General features: G+C 38.6%; 1 protein-coding gene across 4 annotated transcripts; it reads left to right on the top strand.

Moving 5' to 3' along the window:
- The first annotated feature begins 4,174 nt into the window (after positions 1-4,174).
- On the top strand, positions 4,175-22,588 carry LOC148863289 (uncharacterized). Of its 4 annotated transcripts, none has more exons than XM_088978225.1 (10): positions 4,175-4,342; positions 5,836-5,901; positions 6,334-6,744; positions 7,006-9,809; positions 9,921-10,060; positions 10,412-12,487; positions 12,671-12,719; positions 12,807-13,057; positions 13,257-13,364; positions 21,418-22,588. In XM_088978225.1, the coding sequence occupies exons 3-10, from the start codon at positions 6,552-6,554 to the stop codon at positions 21,650-21,652; spliced, it is 5,856 nt and encodes a 1,951-aa protein (XP_088834351.1). In that variant the 5' UTR covers positions 4,175-4,342; positions 5,836-5,901; positions 6,334-6,551; the 3' UTR covers positions 21,653-22,588. The 4 variants fall into 4 exon arrangements, with proteins under 4 accessions (XP_088834351.1, XP_088834348.1, XP_088834349.1 ...); XM_088978222.1 differs by having other exon boundaries at positions 9,915-10,060; XM_088978223.1 differs by having other exon boundaries at positions 4,204-4,342; positions 5,792-5,901; positions 9,915-10,060.
- Positions 22,589-22,797: the final 209 nt, after the last annotated feature.

The following is a 22,797-nucleotide window of genomic DNA, read 5'->3' as shown; positions in this document are numbered from 1 at the left end:
AGTGCGGTGTGATTCAAAGTTTCAAACCACTATAGTATTGAACTTGATTCTGGTACTTTTGTAAGGTTCAAAGTATCTACATCAGCCCATATCGGCCAATATGTATCGCTTCGGGAGCTCCCCGATATGCCCCTATAGAAGGTGTATCGGGGTTCTGACCGATTCAGGGGTGGAGGCAAGGTTCGAAATATCGATACGCCTGTATAGGCCTATCGGGCGAATCGATACTCCTTTTGGTGGCTTTATATATATATATATATATATATATATATATATATATATATATTTTGCCAACTGGTTTAGGGGAGACGGTTTAGGTCTTCGCCACACCCTGAACCGGTTAGACCATCGATACACCCACTATAGAGGTGGAGGCAAGGTTCGAAATATCGATACGCCTGTATAGGCCTATCGGGCGAATCGATACTCCTTTTGGTGGCTTTTTATATTTTATTTTTTTTGCCAACTGGTTTAGGGGAGACGGTTTAGGTCTTTGCCACACCCTGAACCGGTTAGACCATCGATACACCCACTGTAGGGGCGTATCAGTGGGGTGCCGGAACGATACGTATCGGCCGATACGCCTCGATACTTTGAACCTTGGGTGGAGGAGCCTTAAACTAGTCCCCCTTGAATTAGTTTTGAAAAAACAATAAAAAATAAGTACTGATATATCAATATTTGAACCTTGTATTTTTGGCCATATTAATTAGAGACGTAGAAGTACTGTGAGTAGATTCCATATTCAGTCCTCACAAAATTGTGTCCACACCATGCCCACAGCCTTTTGAAGATATGCATTGGGAACATCTCCCCATAAATGAAAATTTAAGTAAAGAGATGTTCCAAATGATGAAGTGTTGTGGGGACGGTACAAGAACAATTTTTGTGATGACTGAATCCGATTGTGAATAAAATGCTAACCATTACACAAAATGGGTTATTGAGCGAAATGGGAACATCTCTCTATGAATAACAACACAAAATACCAGAGATGTTCCAAATGTACGATAATAACGTATTGTAAGGAATGCACTCTTGTTGGGCTTTACAACACTGGTTGAATTTGAGACAGATCCAAATTATTATTCAAATTTACACTCAATATATCACGTGAAAAATAATAAGTTAAACTAGAAATTGACTACCAGACCATTGTCAAAGTGAGCTTGAAATGACATTGAGAATTTTGTGAAAAAAAACAAAACGAAATTTGAGAATTTTGTAAGAGTTGCTTTTAAAAAATTCACAACCTATAATCTAATACACTTTTAAATATAAAAGTATAAATTGGGACTTTATGCCTTTGGTATTTAAAAGTACAAATCTTCCATCTTTCCCAAACACAACCTTAAATTCGTGATGTAGACAGCAGATATACATGGAATTAATTAGTGTACTTTACGCTTTCCTCGAGCCAATAAGAGGATGTAGGAAGCTGTCAGGCCCATCATTGGGTCTACAATTACATCACATGTAATGATCAAATACATCGAAAACCAACCATACCACGAGATTGGTTCCTATATCTGATGAATTTCCACGTCATCTCCATTTGGACCTATTTGTGAATACCAGATTGCAGGCCCATGACAAATTCAGTCTAGCCCATTGGGCCAGTATACCGATTAAAAACCAGAAATAAGATGTACTTTACAACATATTTACAATATTTCGAATGCTTTAAAGGGTGTTTAGCGGGCTGTGAACCAGTGATGACCCATCACACCATAGTACATATAGTTGCTGGTCCAATTCGAACCGGTCCAATATGAGTTTATTATAGATGGATTAGGTTCTAGGTCCAATTCAGTCCGATTAATATTTTGAACTGTTTTGGATCAGTTCAAATCAATGTTTAGACTGTCTAACCTATTCTAAACTGGTTTTAATTTAGATTGGTTCCAACCCTAACTTGGTCTATTGAGACCTGTACTCTTACCTTTTATCAATAGACCAGATATTAATTTAATCCAATCTAATTCAATATATGCATCAGGTCCAATCCAATCCAATAAATACTTTCGGCCATTAAGTCTGAACTGGTCCAATTTAATATATATCATTAATCCGTTTAATCCATTCAAAGAAATTCATCAGACATATGGACCAATCTCGTGGTATGGTTTATTTACAAAGTATTTGATCATTACATGGTGATGGAATTGTGGGCCCAACAATAGGGCTGAAAGCTTCTTATATCCTGTAATTGGTTCAAGGGAAGCATGCCCAAACTTCTTACAACAGTGTGAACCCATGTATTTTTTTTTTTTTTTTTTATGACTACTGAGGCATTGTCATTGGTTCCATAGATAGCCAATATATTAAACTAATCTGATCTATACTCAGAGCTAATCCTTTAAACATATTGAATGAGATCTGGGATCTCCTATCAATTTGATCTAACACTGCACACCTCATCATAAAAGTGGGACCTGCCATGTATGAGATGTGTGGTGTCAAGATGATGTTGATAGGATGTTGGAATGTATTTTCTTAGCAGTTCATTTGGATTCATTTAATGATGGGTTTATAGTAGTGGGTGCTTATGACAATTTAAGCGCTTTTTGGTACCAAGGCTTTGCATGCCCGTTTCGAGTTCATGTAAGCACCACATAAGATATTCTGCTTCAATGGTCAGAAAACCATTTTGGTTAAACCATTTTTAATAAAAAACAAGCAGAATCGGAAATGCCTATGAATCCGCATAACTCAACCGCTCGTAAAACCAAAAAAATGTCTTTTGAGCAAAATGCTAGTGTTTTTTGCAATGATGATGTAACGTGGCAGCAACGTTGCCGATATGACCTTTAAATGGAACCATTGCATGCTATCCTACATGGCAGCAACATTGCCAGCTATTTCTAGTGAGGTATTACACTGCTTTTTCCAGTAGAAAACACCTCACCGATAACATCCACAGTACCAAATACCCACTTAGTCGGTATTTATGAATGAATCGGGCGGGCCTTTTTCATTGTCTTCCACAAATGAACAAACCTGGGCGAAAGATGGGTTAGGCATGTAAAGGCCCGTCATGTCCCAGTTATATTAGCATCCTAAGGTGAATAGTGAATCTGAGTTCTGGACGTATAATTGTTTGTAGATTGATGGACTGTAAGTCCAACCTACCACCCCAGAGGCATAGGGTCGGAAATAAATCTGTGACCAAGTTTTTCGGCCCAACGGGCCCCCGTTGGTTCAGCCCAATAAATTCATACAAACCTTTGATATTTGGGAGAATGACAGTTCAGCCCAATGTTAGAATTTGTAGGCTTAAAGTACATTTAGGGCAGGTGCCAACTTGAAATTGATGTCAAATCACAGGTGGATATGGGGAGATTGGATATGCTCTTCACACGCACATCCTACCATGCAGTGGGAACATCTCCCATATTTATTAGTTATTATTTATGGGAGATATTCCCAATGCACGGTAAATGTATGTGTGAGCTGCCCATGTGTGAGAAGGTATAAGTGTATAAAGTGTAAGTTTTTGACCTTTTAAATATTTGTAGCTCTTCAGTGGAAATCAGAAATCTGCATTTAACCTGTACGTATATTTTTCAAACTTCATACAAGTAGGAGATGGACTAATGGGGCCGGTGGTGGAAGCCTTGAGAAATATGAGAAGGCAAATAGGAAAATTTTAACGTCCGTTAAGATTCCGTTCCTTCGACAGAAGAGGGCCTAGGGGAAATTATAACGTCCGTTAAACATCCGTCACCTCCCTCACATCAAACTTGATTTGCTAAACTCGGCGGCGGGAAGGGTGATGCCTAAAAATAGGATTTTATTTTATTTTTAAAGAAAAACCAAAAGCTTAAGAGAAAAGAAAAATGGGATCAAATTAGCACCCGCCAGGGTCATCGGTAACGATTTAGTGTAACCGGTCATACTATATAAATAGTCTGATCCTTATTCTTACCGCTTATTGGATATAGTTTGAAAACAATTTTAAGCGCCTTAACAATAGGACCAATCAATTGCCAACACGACAGGGATCGCAAGGATTCCGCAACGAGACAGCTCCTGTAGATCATTACCCTCAATCTTTTTTCCTTTATTTTATTAACGGAGAGCTTCGGTTTCCAAGCCAGTTAGCTTCGAAGTACGAACCTAAGGTTTGTTCCGAACCTATGTATTGTTCCCCAGTTCGTTGAAAAAATTTCGCATTATTTCGATCACTTTATCTTTGCCCTGGTCTGAAAAACCCCGTTCTCGCAGAGATCGAAAAAGAAGAGGTTCATTTCTTCATCGACGGAAACCCTAAAAACAGTAAAATCGAAAGAAATTACAAAGGTTGGATTTCGATCGCTATTAGAGGACCTTCAGCAACCAAGTAAGTAAACATCTAGCCATACAGAAACCCTAATTATCTCCATCATATCACCATTTCGCGACCTAGGACGATTGCTCCCTGGGGTTTTGGTTTCTCACTTGGGTGGAATCTATACTTAAGCTTGTGGTGTTTATCTATCTCTTTTCTTGTCTCAATCTTGAATTAGAGTCCGAATTATGTGCGCCCTCTTCGATCCTACCGGAATTGGTTTAGAAGCGACAGAGTCTCAGTACACAACTACGCGCTTTGAATATTTTGGTTTTGTGCTTTTCCTGTTAGCCTTTTAGGGGTTCTTTAATTTGAAGCCCTTTTGTGAGTAGAGTCTGGATTTGGGTAACGGGAATTGGGTTGTACAGGAGTTCTCTGTACAGGAAATGGACAGATGATGCTTTCTTATGTTCTTGCTCGGGTGAGAGACAGGTAGGGAAGCATTTCGTTGTACTTGATTCTTGCCTTTGTGCCCTATATTTTGGAGAGCAAAAAATTCCTGTTTAATTTTGTACATTTCATCTGTACCCCCCCCCCCCCCCCAAAAAAAAAAAAAAAAAAAAAAAAATCTGTATCCGTCAAGCTCACGTTTATTCAGATGCCTTCTATGTGACTTATAGAGTTCATCTTTCTGTATTATTTATATGGATGCTGCCATTTTGATGGGATAAAATGTGAAAAGGGACAACTGTCTGTTAAGATTCTCATTTCCCTCACGGGATTTCTTATGCCTAAAACGTTTGCCTCTCAAATTCTGATAAAACAACCATAGAAAATTAGCTGTTGTTACATAGTTTCGTTGATTACTACTTATGGGGATAACCATGGAAATGCTTGACACCACGTTTCCACTTCCCAGTTCTCTAGTACGAATAGTAAACTACAGAAGCAAGCGTAACTAAGTCCATAAATCAATTTTTTGTGATGATTTATGGGCTTTGAACTCTGTCAACAAGCCTCAAGCCTGATATTTCAAACTTGAAGAGGTTCCTCTACCACGCGAAGATAAAAGCACTCCCTGAACTTGATATTTTGCAAATTTATTTTTTCCACTAAAACTCCTCAGGGTGCATTTCTGTTTGGGTAGCATGTGGCCAAGCTTTTGCCTTGCGTGCCAATCTGGCAGTCCATCCTTGCAGGCATGCATTTATATCCTCTTATTTTCATCATTTTATCATGTCAATTTCTGTTTTTTTTGGGTTTTATAATCTATGCTTGTAGTTATTTCAAGATGATGACCTTGGTACATGAACAATTGAAAACTCCCTTTGGATATCTAGATTTTCATAACTGTCATCATCACTTTGATCAATGGGGAGGGAAGGAGGTAAAAATAATGATTGAAAAGATAGTTACCCATTGCTTCATTTTCATTTTCCATTTTCCATTTTCGCCCCTATTTTCCTTTCCTTTTTCTTTTTACAGCAACATCTTGGATTTGCTAATGTAACTTGAAAACAGTTCTTTTTTTCCTTGTTAAGAGGATTTCTTCACATTGCATTCAGGCTTTATCTTGGAGCTTTTGGTCAGATATAATTCCATGAAGAAGCATGTGCCAACTATCCTTAATGGTAGGTTCACTTTTTTTTCTTTACTGTTTATTAGGAGTTGACAGTTGTTGACATGACCATGATACCTATAACCCAGTTGTTGCACAGAAGAAAAGGTGTCTGGCACGGTGACCTTGATACCTATAACCCAGCACATGACTATGTTTATATAGTTCTAGTTGGTATATCACTGAAAAGGCAATCCATAAAAAATGTTATTGAAGCATGAATTAGTACTTATGATTTATCAAACAAAAACAAAATTGAAAGATGTTCAAATAACCTCTGAACCATCAATTTTTCCATTGGTCTCTGTCACCAAACAAGCAAAAGAGCTCGCAAAAATACAGTATATGATTGTTGTAATTTTTTGCCATCTTGCCACCTTGTAGAATATATGCTTGTGTCAAGTAGTATTTGTTTGTTATTGATTATCTGACCTTACTTGTCCAGGATGAGGCTTTGAGGATTGGGAGCATGGCACTTGCAATTTACATTAATCCATATGGAAAAATAGTAAGCCATAGAGCATATGTTATTTGCAGCCTCACCTTTTGCCCTTTGCTAGAATTATGGGAACAAGAAGGGCTTGAACTTCACCTTATCTACCTTTAAGGTAGTTTTATCCTGGCAGAAGTATCAACTGCGAAATTTTGTAATCTGGGTTATCTATGATTGGAGATGGAATCACAGACAAAGTTCGTAATTTCTTGGAACAAGATAATTTATCACGGGGACAACATCAATCCCAGGCTGGAAGTGGAAATTGGACAGTTCTGAACAACAATTCACAGGGTGGACACCAGAGGCTGGTTGAGACAACTCCGATTTCAAATTCAAAGAGCTTTAACGTACAACAATCAGGTACCACCATACCATTGATATTGGTAATGTCAGTGGTTGTTGTCACATGCTTCATTAGTTTCTCCACTTTTTCTCTTCAGTTCAATATGTTTTTGACAGACTTTTTAGACTTGTTCATATTTGCATTATCTGCTAATTTGTTCTCTATCTCACAAAAAAAAAAAATCCTCTGAACAAACTTCAAAGATTGATGTGGAGATTCACATATTTCTATGCCCATAGTTTTTTATTGTTTTTGTTTATTTTCATTGCTAATTGCAGATTCTGAGAGTGGAAACATCAAGGAGTCTTTTGGTTTGCCACTGGGCACTAATTTTACACAATTAACTCTTCAATCTGATCTTTCTAAAAGGCAGCAGTTGAGGCTGAATGGCTTTGTGCATGGATATCAGGGTTTCCATGGAAGGAATCCGAAAAGGTTTCAAGGAGAGGATACAGTGTCAGATCGGCATAGTTTAGTATCAAGAGGCTTATTTACCCTTGAATCACAGGGAGGGAATGCTCCTGAACAAAGTTCTGCTGTAACCAGAAGTTCAGAACGGTTGGAAACTGCTGAAACTCCTATTAATTTTGATTTTCTCGGTGGTCAACAGCAGCTCATGAGGGGGCAAGAACCAGGCGTGCCTCAACCTCGACCGAGGCAGCAGCCTGGTTTTAATGACATACAGTTATGGCAACAGCGTATCATGTTGAAACAACTGCAAGAACTTCAGAGGCAGCAACAGCTTCAGCATGTTGATGAAGCAAGGCAACAGAATTCCATGAAACAGTCATCTGCTGATCAGTTGCCAGCCCTGATCAATGGAACTCCTGTTCATGATCCCTCTAATTACTCATGGACAAATGAGCTTATGGGGGGTGAATCCAAAGTAGCATCAAGTACACCTCAGATGTTTATGGCTAATAATATTAACATGGTGCAACACAGTGGATCTCCTTCTCTGCAAGGATTTTCTAATGGACTGATGTTCTCAAATGAGCAAGGTCAGGGTCTACGTTCAATGGGGTTTGTTCCTCAACAGCCTGACCAATCTCTGTATGGAACTCCCATTGCTAGCTCAAGAGGAAATTTTAGTCAATATTCTAATCTCCAAGGTATCTCTCTTGATTCTGCTGATATTTTCACCAAGGCAGGTGGTAACATAGTAGAGAAACCTGGAGTGCAGACATCAGCCTTTAGTAATACTTTTCAGGGTGATGTATTCACAAATCAGGGATGCATGCAGGATGGCAATTCGGTTTCAAAACATGGTTTTCAAGGGAAGAATTTGTTTGGGAATTTTCCAGCTCAAAGTTTGAGTAGTGGAGGCGTATCTGGTAACTTCCAGCAGTTGCATTCCCTTCCAAGGAATGCACCAGTGCAGGAATATCAAGCGAGGCATGAGCGAGCCGGTTGGTCAGGAAACTTGCAGGAAAAAGCAACGACACAGGCTGGTCCTTCCCAGGGTTTGGTTCCTCTAGATCCGACAGAAGAGAGGATTTTGTTCAATTCAGATGACAATATCTGGGATGCTTCTTTTGGAAGAACTGGCAACATGGGTACAGTAGGCTTGGGGAATCCAACGGAAGGTCCCAGTTTTTTCAATGTTTTTCCTTCTGTTCAAAGTGGAAGCTGGAGTGCCCTTATGCAATCTGCTGTAGCAGAAACTTCTAGCAGTGACACTGGGCTACAGGATGAGTGGAGTGGCTTGAATATCCAAAAGACTGAATTGTCTGCTGGAAATCAGCCGGCATCATTTAATGACAGTGGGAAGCAGCAAAGTTGGGTTGATCACAACTTACAGGCTGCATCTTTAACTTCAAGACCATTTCCATTGTTTAATGATTCCAATATGAGCCCCTCTAGCCATAATGTTTCTGTTTTCCAGCAGTCAAGCATCAAATTTCCATTTGAACAGACCGAGAGGGTACAACCTGATTCATCCCATGATTCAATTCAACAGACTCCAAAAGAAGGCAGCAAGTGGTTAGATCGGAGCCCTCAACAAAAGCCACTTACTGATGGTAATCATCAAGTTCAACCACCTATACATTTAGAAAATTCCTCAGAGGGTTCTTGGGCTGGCCAGATTTATGAGCAGTCTGGGGCTGCTATACATTCTGCAGAGGCAGAATTAAATGTTCAGAACATTCAGGGGTCCTGGAGCCATCAGCAGAGCATGCCATCATATAATATTGGTGGTCATGCATTTAACAAGCCAAATGGATCGAATATAAGCGAATCATTATCAACCAGTGGAGATGCTACATTAAAAATCCGAGAGAATGAAAACACTGCACAACATTCACAGGGCAATGACAATAAGAGAACAATGCAACCCCAAAGGGATAATAGTAGTGGCATGTGGAAGGCTGATGGGAATCACACAGGGATTCATTTTCCTAATTTGACTGGCGGACATGGGCATGCAAAATCTGGAGCAGGTATATCACAGATCAACAGAGAAGATTCTCATGCAAACAATTTTATTGCTTTACCAAATTCAGCTGCTGCAAAAAGCAACCAGGAAGTCAATCAACATGCCTCCAATAGCCATCAGTTTGATTATGGGAAGCATATTGTTGATTATTCTCCAAGATATAAAGGAAATGAGACTGGAGGAAACTACCAGCCACCACCTAACAAGATTCCTCGAGTTTCAGAACCATTGATGAATGTCTCTGACAAGGCCTCAGTTGAAACATATGAAAAGAAGCGAGAAAACTGCTACCAGAGAGATATATCTAATGATGGTTATACCTCTAACCAAGCCCAACAAACTGCTATGGGAGGTACTTCCAGAGAAAATTTGTGGTTAAGTTCAAGTGATTCTCATGCTTCAGTTGCGGTGAACCAAAAGTCATCTGGTCAAGTTGGTCGGAAAGTACCTGCCCGCAGGTTTCAGTATCATCCTATGGGAAATTTGGGGATGAATGTGGAACCTACTGACACCATGAAGCAAATCACACATTCCCAGATGCTGTCCCAGCAGGTAACTCGAGAACTGAAAAGTCATGAGCAAGGATATTTTGGGCAGTCAAAGTTTGTTGGTCATATTTCTAACAATGCTGCAGATAGGGAAAGGGTAAGCGGTGGACTTCCAAACTGATAATCAGGAATAATTCTGGTAATTATGTTTTCTCAAGTTTTCTAATTTGGCTATCATATCTTAATGGTCTTTGATTTGTAGGGGCAGCTACATGGTTTTCAAGGAAACATGAAAAGGCCAGACGATGTACCTTCTAGAGGAATTCTTCCTGGCTATGCAGCTAATGCATCTTCATCTTTTGATAGATTAACTGGATTTTACTCTCCAAACAGGACTGCTCAGACAAGGTAGATGACATTTGAGATTTGGCCACTGTTTCTTGATTGAACTTTAAAGCTTATGAGCCATTATCCTTGTACATAATAAGTGCTGTTTTCTTCAGTGAATCTACATTATGGTTATTTGTTTCTAACTTAGCAAGTGTATCATGTAATGATTAAACTAAACTTAGCAGTCGATTTTGTTCAATTTATGAGTGGATTTAGATGAGTTGTTAGTAATTTGTTATTGTTTTGTATGTTAATCCTTTTTTTCCTTTCTTATCTTCAATTATTTTTCTTTGATACATTTTGTGCCATCACCTTGCAATTATCACACACCATAACCTGTAAACTTTTAATTGATTTCGGCAATTGCAGCCAAAATATGCTTGAACTTCTTCACAAGGTAGACCAATCAAGGGAGCACAACACCAAGATGCAATTTGATTCTTCTGATCGTGATCCATCATCTGAGATGCCTGATGCAGAAGCTTCTGATGGATCTATTTCTCATGTTCAGCCCAATCAATCTTCTACTTCTCAAGGGTTCGGTTTACGGTTGGCTCCACCATCTCAACGACTACCTGTATCAAACCATGCTTTCTCTCCTCAGAATTCCTCACAAACAGATAATGATCTTAATTCAAGGCATGGAGATGCTGAGGCTGGAGAGAAGGGCCAGGCACGGATGGATCCTGGTAGTTCTGTGCAATCTTTGCCTCAAGAAATGAATCAGAGGGAACATTGGGATAATAAATCTGGTGTTTCAGGACAAGTTGGCAATGAAACCTCAAATTTTAATATGCAGGGGAACTCATCTAAAGCCTTTACATCTTTGCCATATCCTAGAAGTCATCTTCAAAATCAGCTAATGTCTGGTGCAAGTGGAGAAGTGATCAAAGATCAATCTGTCAATGTTTCTTTCGGTAGACTTGCTTCACGTTTTATGCAGACAGATGACTCTCTTGATGGGACTGTATCTGATCGATCTACTCAATCATCATTGCCTGGTGCAGGTGGCAGGATGCCACCTTTTAACCTTGCCTCTCCTGCAGATGCATCCCAACAAATCAGTACAAACTCCTTTCAGAGAGTTTCAGGACAACAGATTCCATTTCCAGAGGCCAAGTCCGTCTCTCAGCCTTCTATCACACCTGGCATGTCTCAACATGAGTCATACCCAACAATGTTGCATAATGTATGGAACCAGCAACCTTCTGGTGGTCAACCTCACAAAGTTTCTCCTAATTTTTTTCCGCCTGTCAACTCTTCAAATAATAATCTTGAGAAGTCTTCATGGACTCCACAAAAACTGGGTGAGCAAGATACCAAGAGAGGAGGGTATGGTTCTTCTGAATTTGGTATATGTTCTAATTCTCAACGCTTTTCTCATGGTGAAGATCAACCAAGGAAAGAAAGCTCCTGGCAACAAGTAACTTCTGATAAGGTTGGACTAGCTCAACAAACAACAGCTGCATCTCAAGGGCAAGAGTCCAAGGTTAAGCAATTCATGGATGCAAATCATCTTCCTTCTGGATCATTGTTGTTTCAGCCACACCAGCAAGACATTGATAGGGGAAGGAATGGGAAGGCTCCAGTATTAATCCCCCAAGCAGAGCATGGACCTCTTCAAAACCCTGCTGCTTCCAACAGAGAAATTGAAGCTTTTGGTCGTTCTCTCAAACCCTCACATGTTTTACACCAAAACTACTCCTTACTGCACCAAGTACAAGCCATGAAGGGTGTGGAGACTGACCCAGTTAAGAGAGGTATGAAGATATTTAAGCCCACAAATTATGGTCCAGACACTCAACATGCAGCAGCTTCTAAGGCAGGGCAGCAATTATTGTATGGATACAATCCGATGGTCAGAGATGCTATAGATAAGGAACTTAATGCAACCTCTACCAAAATGCTTAGTTTTTCGTCAGAGGCAAGAGAAGATCAGAATGCAAATGCAAATTCCCAACGTGTATCTTCTCAGGATATGGTTGCATTTGGTAGAAATGATTCTCAAAACCATTCTAGCCATCTCAGTATAGCATCTTCAAGAACAGAACATCCTCAGATTAGCCCGCAGATGGCACCCTCCTGGTTTGAGCAATATGGAACCTTCAAAAATGGGCAGATGCTGCCAATGTATGATGCACGAAGGACTGCAAAGAGTGCTGCCCAGCAGTTCTTCTTTGGAAAGCCTTCTGAAGGTTTTCCTGTGCATGCTTCAATAGACCAAGCAAATGCTGTTGATTCTGGTCAGGTTGGTAGCATCTGGCAGAGTACAAGCACTACCTTAGTTGCAAGTGAGCACTTGTCTCCCTCTCATTCTTTGCCAGCAGATGTCAGTGAACAAACTCTGGCTGTTGTGAGGCCAAAGAAGCGTAAGAGTGTAACATCGGAGCTCCTATCCTGGCATAAAGAAGTTACCCAAGGTTCCCAAAGGATTCAAAATATCAGGTGATTGTCATGATAAGAACTTTATCTAAGTGATAATTTTTATGACTATTTAAAACATTCCGATTTCTGTTATCGAAAAAAAAAACATTCTAATTTATAAGTTTATCCATAGGGGCCTGGATTGGAGTTTTGATTTCACTTGATATTTATACCTTAATACGCATTTTGTTTAATTGCTGACAGCATATCTGAACTAGATTGGGCACAAGCTACTAATCGGCTGATTGAGAAGGTGTGTTTAAGTTCAATGGTTAACACTGGATTTTTTTTAAGGTTTTCTTTAATATAATTCCTCAATATGTTGTGTTTCTAATGGCAGATGGAAGATGAAGCTGAAATGATGGAAGATGGACAAACAGTGGTTCGACCAAGGAGAAGACTTATATTGACAACACAGTTAATGCAACAACTTCTTCGCCCTGCACCAGCAGCAATGCTCTCTGCAGATGCCACTTCAAACTACGAGAATGTCACATACTATGTTGCTAGGTTGGCACTAGGGGATGCATGCAGCCTGATCACTTGCTCTGCAAGTGGTGATTCACGTGCGCCTGTTGACAGTACGGACATGTGAGAACTTTTTGTTTGTCCCAAATAATGAATATGAAATACCATTTGTGATGGTACATTTTAATGAGAATGTTAGATGCAAATGTCTGCTATTGATGCGTGCTATATTTTCCTTAGTATATGCATATTCATGTATATGATTTTAGTTGGAGGAAAAGTTGGCTTCTGAATATTGTTTTGCTATTCACATTTTATCCAGGACATCTGAAAAGGTTAAAAGTTCTGAGCGAATTGGTGGCCAGTATCTCTTTAAAGCTATGGAAGGTTTTGTCAACAAAGCTAGGAAACTGGAAAATGACTTTTTGAGGTTAATACCAAATTCCACAGTTTTCTTTTATGAAATTTTCTTTTTCTTGCTGGCAGTCATTTAATTATTCTGCAAGTCAGAATGTCAGAGATGCCTTAGGCACTTCTCAATGATGCCACCATCTGTCATTTATTTTCATGTTTGTAGTTTACAACATTGCATCATGTTCCACATTCTTTTTTTGTAGTCTTGTTGAGGTTTGATGTCATTGATGTTCATAGTTTGTTATGGTTCCCAGTGCTTGTTATTCTCATTTACATTGGCAGATGCCCTATTTATGGATTTATTCTTAAGCCTCATATTTCTATTTATAACAATTGCAAGTGAATGAACTAGCAACCTTCTATTTTTGTTTGATACTAACCTGTGAATTGTCAATTTGACACCAAATAGTTGACAGCAAAATTCTATTTGTTTAAATTTAAGATATTGAATCAGTGTCATATGTAAGTTAATATAGTCTTGCAAATATACAATATGGTAATGGTATAGAAAATTTTCATTATACTCTTTTGTTTTGCAAACATAAAGACGGAGGTCTGGATAGGCTGAGATTGTGTGTTGAAAACTTACAGCCTTTGTTTCTTGAACACTTTGGCGTCCCTATGCTTGTGGCAACTCCATGCCATCTATACCAATTGGAACAAGGCCTAAATGGGGAGTTTTGATAATGTTCATGGAAACGCCATTCAGAAAAAAATTCCTTTCTTCTTGTTTGAAATCATAACAAATTACTAGGTATAGTTGCTGTTTTGGTCACTTCTGCTGCTGGAGGTTCATTTGCTATTGCTCAAAAATATTTTATCATGACTTTCATGGAGTCTAACTTGTAATGTAGAGTTTAATCATTATTATTTGGTTCGGCGATCAGCTAGAATCCAAGTGAGGAAGACATCTGATTCCTAATGGCCAATGTCTTGGTCAAGCAAGGTGTGAACAGGCAGCATATGCTCTGGGAATTAACATGTTATTTGAGGCCTGCAATTGTAATAGAGTTAGATAGGAAATGCTAGCCTAACACAAAAGGGTTTCCTGCTTGTAATGTTTGTACACATTCTATGCTTTTTTTTTTTTTCAAATAATTAGAGTTGTACGGTTACTCAGAAAAAAAGGTTATAGCCAGATTAAGAATTATTAGGTATTGCCATGGCCATCCACATCAAACTGTACGAGGGTGGACTTCATCGGGCTTGTTTTGCTTCTCACAACTTCATATCCTAATGAGCTATGCCAGATGCATTTGGGAATTCAATAGATTCTTGTGTTTTAGAGGCAAGAAGTATGGCTTATAAAGTGTGTTGGATTGAGTTCTCAAGTTGTTGGGATGCTTTTTCTACTGGTTGCTTTTAAATGATACTCTTGATCCAAGGTATATTTAATATGCTAGCAGCTCTGATGATAAGATGTTCCTATTAATAAGGTTCAAAATCATCAAACTTCACAAGTTACTGAATTCTTTGTGTAGAAAGATGCTTACATGATTGAGAAAAGTCTCATGTTGCTGATCTAAAAGCTATTGAATTTGCATCCCTGCTTTTGGTTCAACATATGGTTTGTGCAGTTGTTAAAGCCTAATGGTTGAAGAACCTCCACTGCTGATAAAAAGGATGGGGAATGAACCATTACTGGATTAATTGACTGTCTATTGTTGGATGCGTAATTAAATCATTTTGTTAGTTGGGGGTGTCGTCTTAACTCTTTAAGGCTGGACCTTTGGGTGTCTCTAAGGACATTATAACATTTTATGCACATAAAGCCATGTAATTCTTCCCATGAGCTCCTATTCTGGCTTTTAAATTTATCAGAATGAGTCTGTACTTTTGTTCAAGGTGTTTGGACCTTAAATGTACCTTCTATTTGCTAAAGAAGGATTTGGACCTGTTTTTCAAGTCAACTTTATCAGTTGTTGGGTGCCTATCCAAGGGGACTGAAAAAATGATGTGTTTAGATGCCTGTGTTTGATATTATTGGAGTTTTGGTTTAGTCTCTTCCTACCAAGATCAAACACTGGTTGGATGTAAGAAGCCATTTCATGCGAAACTAAGGTTCTAATTATTGTCACGATCAGCATTTGTGGGTTTATTGTTCAGCAGATTTTTTTGATAAATATTGCTCCGTAGAAAATTGCAACTTTCAGTTTCTTTTTGGCTTCAAGTTCTTACATTCATTAAGCACAGTTGATTTCCAGAGTTGTTCAGATTATTTCCAGAAACAAATATGACACCACGAGAAAGGTATATCGGGCCATCAATTTTGTTGGGAGAAAGTAATACATATATGAAATCCCATGAAAATAGGCATTGGGACAAGAGAAGGTTGAGTAAGATGCAAATGGAGAACTTTAAAGGGTTGCAGCAGGAAAATCTTATTCCTCCTATTTTTATATGGCAATTTATATTATAATAGATATTTTCCAAAGGAATCAGGTTGTATCAATTGTGGACATCCATTTATGCTGGTTCAGGATGTTAGCATTTTTTTTTTTTTTTGAGTATGAGTGACTCCATGGAAGTGAGAACCCATTAGAGACTGGAACTTAAAGCTTGATCATGGCAGTTATTGTTTTCATCTGTTATTGGTTAAGCAGATATTGGTGGATTTTTTAGAATTAAAAGGTGAAGTTGGTTCTCCTAAATCTGGCACTGGCATTCCTATAAGGTGGAGGCTGTTGTTCTCTCAGATTGTCTAAGAGATTATTGACCAGGTTTGCTTGATAGCTGGACCTAACATAAAATTGTGCCTAGCTTGAACTCATGTTGTCCACATACATGATGTCTATTACATGGGTATTACAACAAGCTGCTTTTTTATCTTTTTGAAAATCTGAGCCCTTGGAAGCTAGCAAAGAATGCCAGATGCATCTAGACCTCTGTTGTCAATGTGTCATGGGATATCTCATTATCTTTTTCTCTTGGTTTATAAGATCTCTTCCTCATAGATGAAAAGGGGGGTCTAGATTATAAAATTTTCACCTTTTTTTTGTTATTTATGGACAATGATATGGTTTTTACTCAATGACATGGTGGCTGATAATCTCAATGATAGATGTATTGAAGTGGTGCCATGTATTTGATGAACTTTGTACTTTGTATGGCAACTTGAAAAGTTAAAGTTGTTCTTATTCTTCATTTATTTTGTTACTCATTATTTTTTTTACTCACTACTCCTGGCTTTTCCTCGTGGATTGTTTTGAACGGTAACTCTAAGAAGAACTTAGGGATTGAAGATCATCTCTCTTACATATATGCAAAGATTAAAATATTGGTATGCCCAATACTCAAAGTTGGTTATTGGTGCATATCGATATCACCGATGCTCCACTTGTTTTCATTTATTTTATAGTCATTAGAGGGATGGGAGTAGGCTTTGGAATGTTTTAAAGCTTTTAAAATATGTGTATTGGTTTATCCATGTTTATCTATGTAAACTGATACAAGGCATATCATATCGATATTTTAATCCTTGCATGTATGTGCGATTGCACATGTGTTTGATTGTGGTTAGAAATTAACATATCACCCTAACCTGGCACCTTTTTCATTCAATTTCTGCTTAAAATCCCTGTTTAAAACACCTGTCTTTAATTTCTCTGGATTTCGAAATTGAGCAGTCATCAAAATTCAGATTAATATAGTGGGTAGTTTGTCTGTTGCATGAAACTATGGATGCATATTACCCACCCCTAATAAAGTCTTCCACTGAGAATGAACTCATTCCTGGTGTGTATCTAATTGGCAACCCTTGCTAAAATGATACTAATCAATATCTCTGCCCTTGTGTACTCCTTTTTGGGAGACTTGTAGGTTCCTTTGTACGACCACATCGTCCATAAAACATTTGCCATTTCCTCCCTATGTTTGGCTGTCATAAGAATCAGGCAGTAGACCTACCTTTGGTATATTTGCATTTTTGTTTCTTTTCACCAGTCGCTAAAGGGGGAGGGATCCTTGATAATGCACAAGAATAGCAACCCTTTGGAGTGTTCAGGATGTATGGAATGTAAGAATTCTTTGTGATACAACCCAAGAGGTTCAAATATTTCATAACAATTGTGAAGGGTAAACTGATTCCTAACAAGGAAGAATTCAGAGTGGTCTCAGTGGACTCATTGGAACCTGGCAATTGATAGGTAGTTATGCTTAAAAAAGCATCTAATGAATGGGAACCACCAGCAAATGATAGGGTCAAATTGAATTTTGACCAATTCTCTATTTGTAATCTGGGGTTCTATGGTATAAACAGTTTTTCTAAAGGGGATTTATAGGGGAATTTTTACTGGTGTCTATTCAGGAACAATTGGTGATGGGCATTCATTAAAGACGTAGCTTATCTCACTATTTGAAGTCTTACATTTGGTTTTTCCTTTGGTATAAATTCTTAGTGAAAGGTGACCCCTGGGTAGTTGTGAGTTGGATGCTGCCACAATCTGATAGCTCTAGAGCCTTTGGCACTTCATATAAGAGAATTGCTCGCATCAGGTGTAAGTGGATCCTTCAGAGATCATAAGGGTGTATCTCTCTACCATATTTCAGAAATCTGGTCGTAAAGGGAGATTCATCCACAATTAATTTGATGGATGACGAAGAGCCCTGGCAATTAAATCAGAGAAGCCAAGTTTGATCAGGTTGCCAGGGGCATGCTCTTTTAAGATTGAACAGTTTGTTTAGAACATTGGAATGCTTCCTAGGTCTGGAAACCTTTTGGCTGATAGCCCTATTAGAAGAATGGGTGTAGAGAACACCTTTATTATGAGAAACATGCAATTTAGGCTGGCTTGTTTCATCTTTTCAGACTAGTATTGATTTATTTGTTTTTGATTTTTACCGTGTTGTGCATGCCTTTTTATTCCCCTCTTCCATCTTAATAATGATATTGAATATGCACTTGTTTGTCTTTCATTCTATTCCAGAAATAAATCTCTTTTTTTTATCAGCCAGAAATAAATAAATGTCTCTTTGCTCACGTTTCTAATATACAAATGAGAAAAGGCAATATCACATAATCTTTAGACTTGTGGATGTAGGTTGTGAAGGAGAAAAATCCTTCTAGGGTATATGTTGTGTGTAAAGAAGAAAAAGTTTCAATCTGATATAGGGGAAATAGAAGGGTTTCTTATCTGAAATATTAAAGAAAGAATGGTGAAAATAGAAAAATAAACTCCACGAACACCAGTTTGTTGACATCACATAAGCTTTTTTATTTTGGCAACTGGTGAAATTCTATTGATGATAGTGAAATATGTAAATAGGGCCATATAAGCACTACATTCCTTAAGATTACAAACAGAGTCAACTGCTACCTGCTCTCCCCAAACCCAGATATCACTGTCTGTACCAAAACCATATTTCCTCAAAAAGACAATCACTCGAACTAGTCTCTCTTCTCCCTCCATATTGAACTAGAGAGTCAGCAAGAGACTGAGAGAGTTAAGATTGGGGGATCCAACTAAAATCTGTTTCCATCTCATTAGCCAAATGTCTTGTTTCCCTAATATGGTAGTATGGTACCTGAGGTGCCATGGTCCTTCACATTATTTTTTTGATCAATAGCAATGAACTTTTATTAATAAGGAATTAGATAATCAGAATTACAAGGGAGTAAGCTAAATAGTCTTAACTCCCAACTACCCAAGGTACATTCTGACCATGAAGCAATTACAATTACAAATTATAAAACAGCCCAGAACATAGTATTTCCTGTTTACCCATTGTTTAGCTAAACCATCTGCCAATGCATTTGCATCTCTCTTTATCCATGTACAATGAATTTTCTCTTTTCATTGCTGTATCTCCAGAGCATAGAACTGTCCTCTGTTAGCCAATTCACCACAATTTCAGAATCACCTTCTATAATCAGCTTTTTAATATTCAATTCTTTGGCCCTTTGTATCCCTTAAATAGCTCCTATAATCTCAGCCCTCAAAGAGTCTCCTACCCCAACCGGACCAGAGTACATAGCCAACAAATTTCCTGCTTCATCCCTTATTACTCCCCCTATTCCAGAAGGCCCTGGATTGCCTATGCTGCTACCATCGAAATTCAGTTTGGTGAACCCATGAGGTGGAGGTGTCCAGCAAATGTTTATGTTCTTTGGTCCTTCACATTACGCCTTCAGGCTTCAACCATCCAGGTGTTGGCCTTAAAGCACCCCCTGGAATTCTGCCCATATTGGCAAGGTTCAAAATATCAATACAGTCCGATATGCCAGATGAGGCATATCAACCTGTATCGAAGCTAGCTTTTTTTTCAGTTTTTATTTTCTTTGAGACTGGTTCAGGGGGGTTGGTTTTAAGGCCTGTCTACCCCCTGAAATAGGTGGGACCCCGAAACACTACGTATTGGTAACCAATAAGCTTTATTGATTATGGGATAAAAAATGGTTTACATACAACACATGCCAAGAATCCCTCAGTATTAGGCTAGCTTGCATCTTCTTGTTAAGATGATATATAATGGGATAGCTACCTATTCGGGTAATAGGATATTTTAGAAAAGTTGAACTTTGAAAATCCTATAGTTAGGAATAGAAGAAAATAGATGCAATTCAATTTCTGGAACGAACAGAGTTGAATGGCGTTCCAGGAAGGACAAGAGGATTTTCACCATGAAGTTGAGGTATCGGTATGCCATGAATAAAAGCATTAACTTGGAAGAAGCTTCACTTAAATTTCAACTGTGGAAAGTATCAGTTTTGAGTACTAAAAAAATTGCACCAATTTTGAGCCTTTATTTTGATAATAAGAGTTGTGGTGGTTGGCCATACTTACAAGATAACTTTGACCGTAAATGGTTCCATTTTTTTGATTTTCACAAATTTTCATGCAGTCATTATTTAACTTGGAGTCTAGGACAAGTTTCTCATGCTATCAGGGTTGCACGTTGCACCTTTAGAAGCTTCTTTATTGATGATCTAGTGACAGGATGGACTGGCATGGATTCTTCATCTGTCAGTTGCTCCCTGATACTAAAGGGTTGTTTTTTTCCCATCCTTGGAGCTTGAGTTTAACCTTGATTGTCCTGTAGGGAATTCGGGGGGAGGGTGTTCTTATTGGGTGTATTCTATAAGTAATGGGAACTCCGAACTCCATAGGAGTAGAGTTTCTGTTATTGCTTTAGCACCTGTGATTGATGTATGATGTATTCCTTGGAATATAAAAAAACTCTCTAGCTGGGGTGTGGAGCAAGATTCCCATGTGATTACAGGGTGAATGATAGAGGTGGTGGGGGCTCTTTGGTGCTGCAATATCATGTTAGGGAGACTGATTTTCGATTGCTGTAGTTAAAATCATATGCTTCTGGATAAAAATCTCATTTTGATAGCTTAGTCGAGGGTAGAACTTATAGAGTGCTCTTTTGGGGGTTCAGCTCTCTTGATTAGCTGTATGAACCATAGGGGTTTTAGTGTTGTACCTTTCCTTATTTGTTTTGATATTGCCCAGAAAATTTTGATGGCCTTGTTCTCAATTTCCATTCTTGCTCTCAGCTTTTGCATTATAACAAGTTTTCCTTTTAACAATAAAAATGCTTACAAGTTTAAAAGTAATGCTACATGTGGAGCGATTAATTGCTTGATCAATCTGTATTGATGGCCTTGTTCTCAACAAGTTTGTGATTTTATTTGATAATTCTACTTCTGCCCAAAAAAAGGGTTTGAAGGCTATCTCCCATTTCTCCTAGCTCTCTCAAGGGAGCCTTATTAGCTTGACTTTGATGTGCATGGAGCGAGTTCAATATGAACTATATATTTGCATAAGAACCTCCTGGATAAGCTATAGCACAAAAGTAGAAACAATCATCTGATTCTAAGCGCCCTACTTTTTTTTTGGTATTATAGAATAGGTGAACAAGGGAAATGTGGCAATCTCTTGTCAAAGAATATCAAATGGTTAATGTCTTAGACCTGGCTTTCTGATGGATAGACCACTAGTCTGCCTAAATTACCTTTTGCACTTGGTTTTTATTCATGCACCCATGGAGACTTGTAACTAGAAATAGTGAAAGGTAATTATGGTTTTTTATATAATATTTTTAATGCTTTCTTTGTGATTATGCAGATTGGACAAGAGAGCTTCAATCTTAGATCTGAGAGTGGATTGCCAAGATCTAGAGAGGTTTTCTGTCATCAATCGATTTGCCAAGTTCCATGGGCGGGGCCATGCAGATGGGGCCGAGACCTCATCGTCCTCTGATACATCTGCAACTCCACAGAAAGCCTTTCCCCAAAGATATGTTACTGCTCACCCATTGCCTAGAAATCTTCCAGAGGGGGTACAATGTCTATCACTTTAATAATTTATCAATTGATTGCCTCCACCCCTGCATGCACTTGTGGCCTCTTTCTTCTCTCTTACATGATGGCATATCCACGGAAACGAAGGTGACAAGAATGAAAGAGGAAATGCAGGACAAAAGGAATGGGTTTTTGATCGGCTCCTTCGGAGTGACCGAGGCTTTCTGATCTTTATAACCATAGAGGCCATTGGTATCGTTTTTGAGATGAAAACATAAATTCTTGTATATTGCCATGAAAATTAGACTTGGGGTTGGCCATCGTTTTCCAAAAGAGCAAGGTGGGAAGAACGGCTGCTCCATTTATTTCTCCACAGAAATCATGGTGATTGGTTTGATTTTCAGATCAAATATTTACATCTCTGGGAAGAGGGTGATTCAATTTCAGTAAAAAATGTTGCTTTCCCTGGGCAAGAGACCGGGGGCGGGAGGAGGAACTATGGGATTTAAGGGGTTTGGATCTTCTTCAGGACTGATCTCCACCGTCCGATTGAACTGCAGGAAATTCATCCGGAAGCTGTGATCAATCAACTAAACGCAGCGTTGGTTAGACTAGTTATAAGCCCAGTTTTCTCTTCTATTTTCTCCCTTTGGCTACTTTCACGGGAATCCATCCCACTAACATGTGCGTGATGCTTATTATTATGTACAAAAAAGGGACCACCGTAGAAATGGGTCGATCACGTGTAATTGACCATTCATATTTATTTGGCCGAAAGTGATCTGAAACGGATAGAAGCTTCCGTGATCTTTTTATTTATTTTTTGGTTCTCTCTGGAAAAGTACGGAGTCTTCATTTTTTTTTTCCTTTTTTTGGCCTTCTCTCTCTTCTCTAAAGTGACTAGTAAGGAGTAAGGACAAGTATCTTTTATTGTACCAGGATTGACTCCCGATATTAGTGGGGGAGTTGTCGAATGGGATTTGATTCGTATCGTATCTTTTTTTTCTTCCTTCTTTTTCTTTGCTGATTCAATGAATAATAACAATGTCAGTGTCTGAGCCTCTCATGTCAACTCAGTCATGTTTGGAATGTAATGTATTATAAAAGAGGTACTCTATCACCTGAAAGTGACGTACGACAATTAAGAAAAAACGGAAAAGTAGGAGCCAGAAAGGTCTGTGGTCCTGACTCTCCCTCCAGCACA

Source organism: Nelumbo lutea, chromosome 3 (assembly GCF_056320005.1).
Source record: "Nelumbo lutea isolate HS-2025 chromosome 3, American lotus-T2T, whole genome shotgun sequence".
NCBI classification, from domain to species: Eukaryota; Viridiplantae; Streptophyta; class Magnoliopsida; order Proteales; family Nelumbonaceae; genus Nelumbo; species Nelumbo lutea.
The sequence above is the reverse complement of the archived record's forward strand: the minus strand, read 5'-3'. Positions and strand labels throughout refer to the sequence as shown.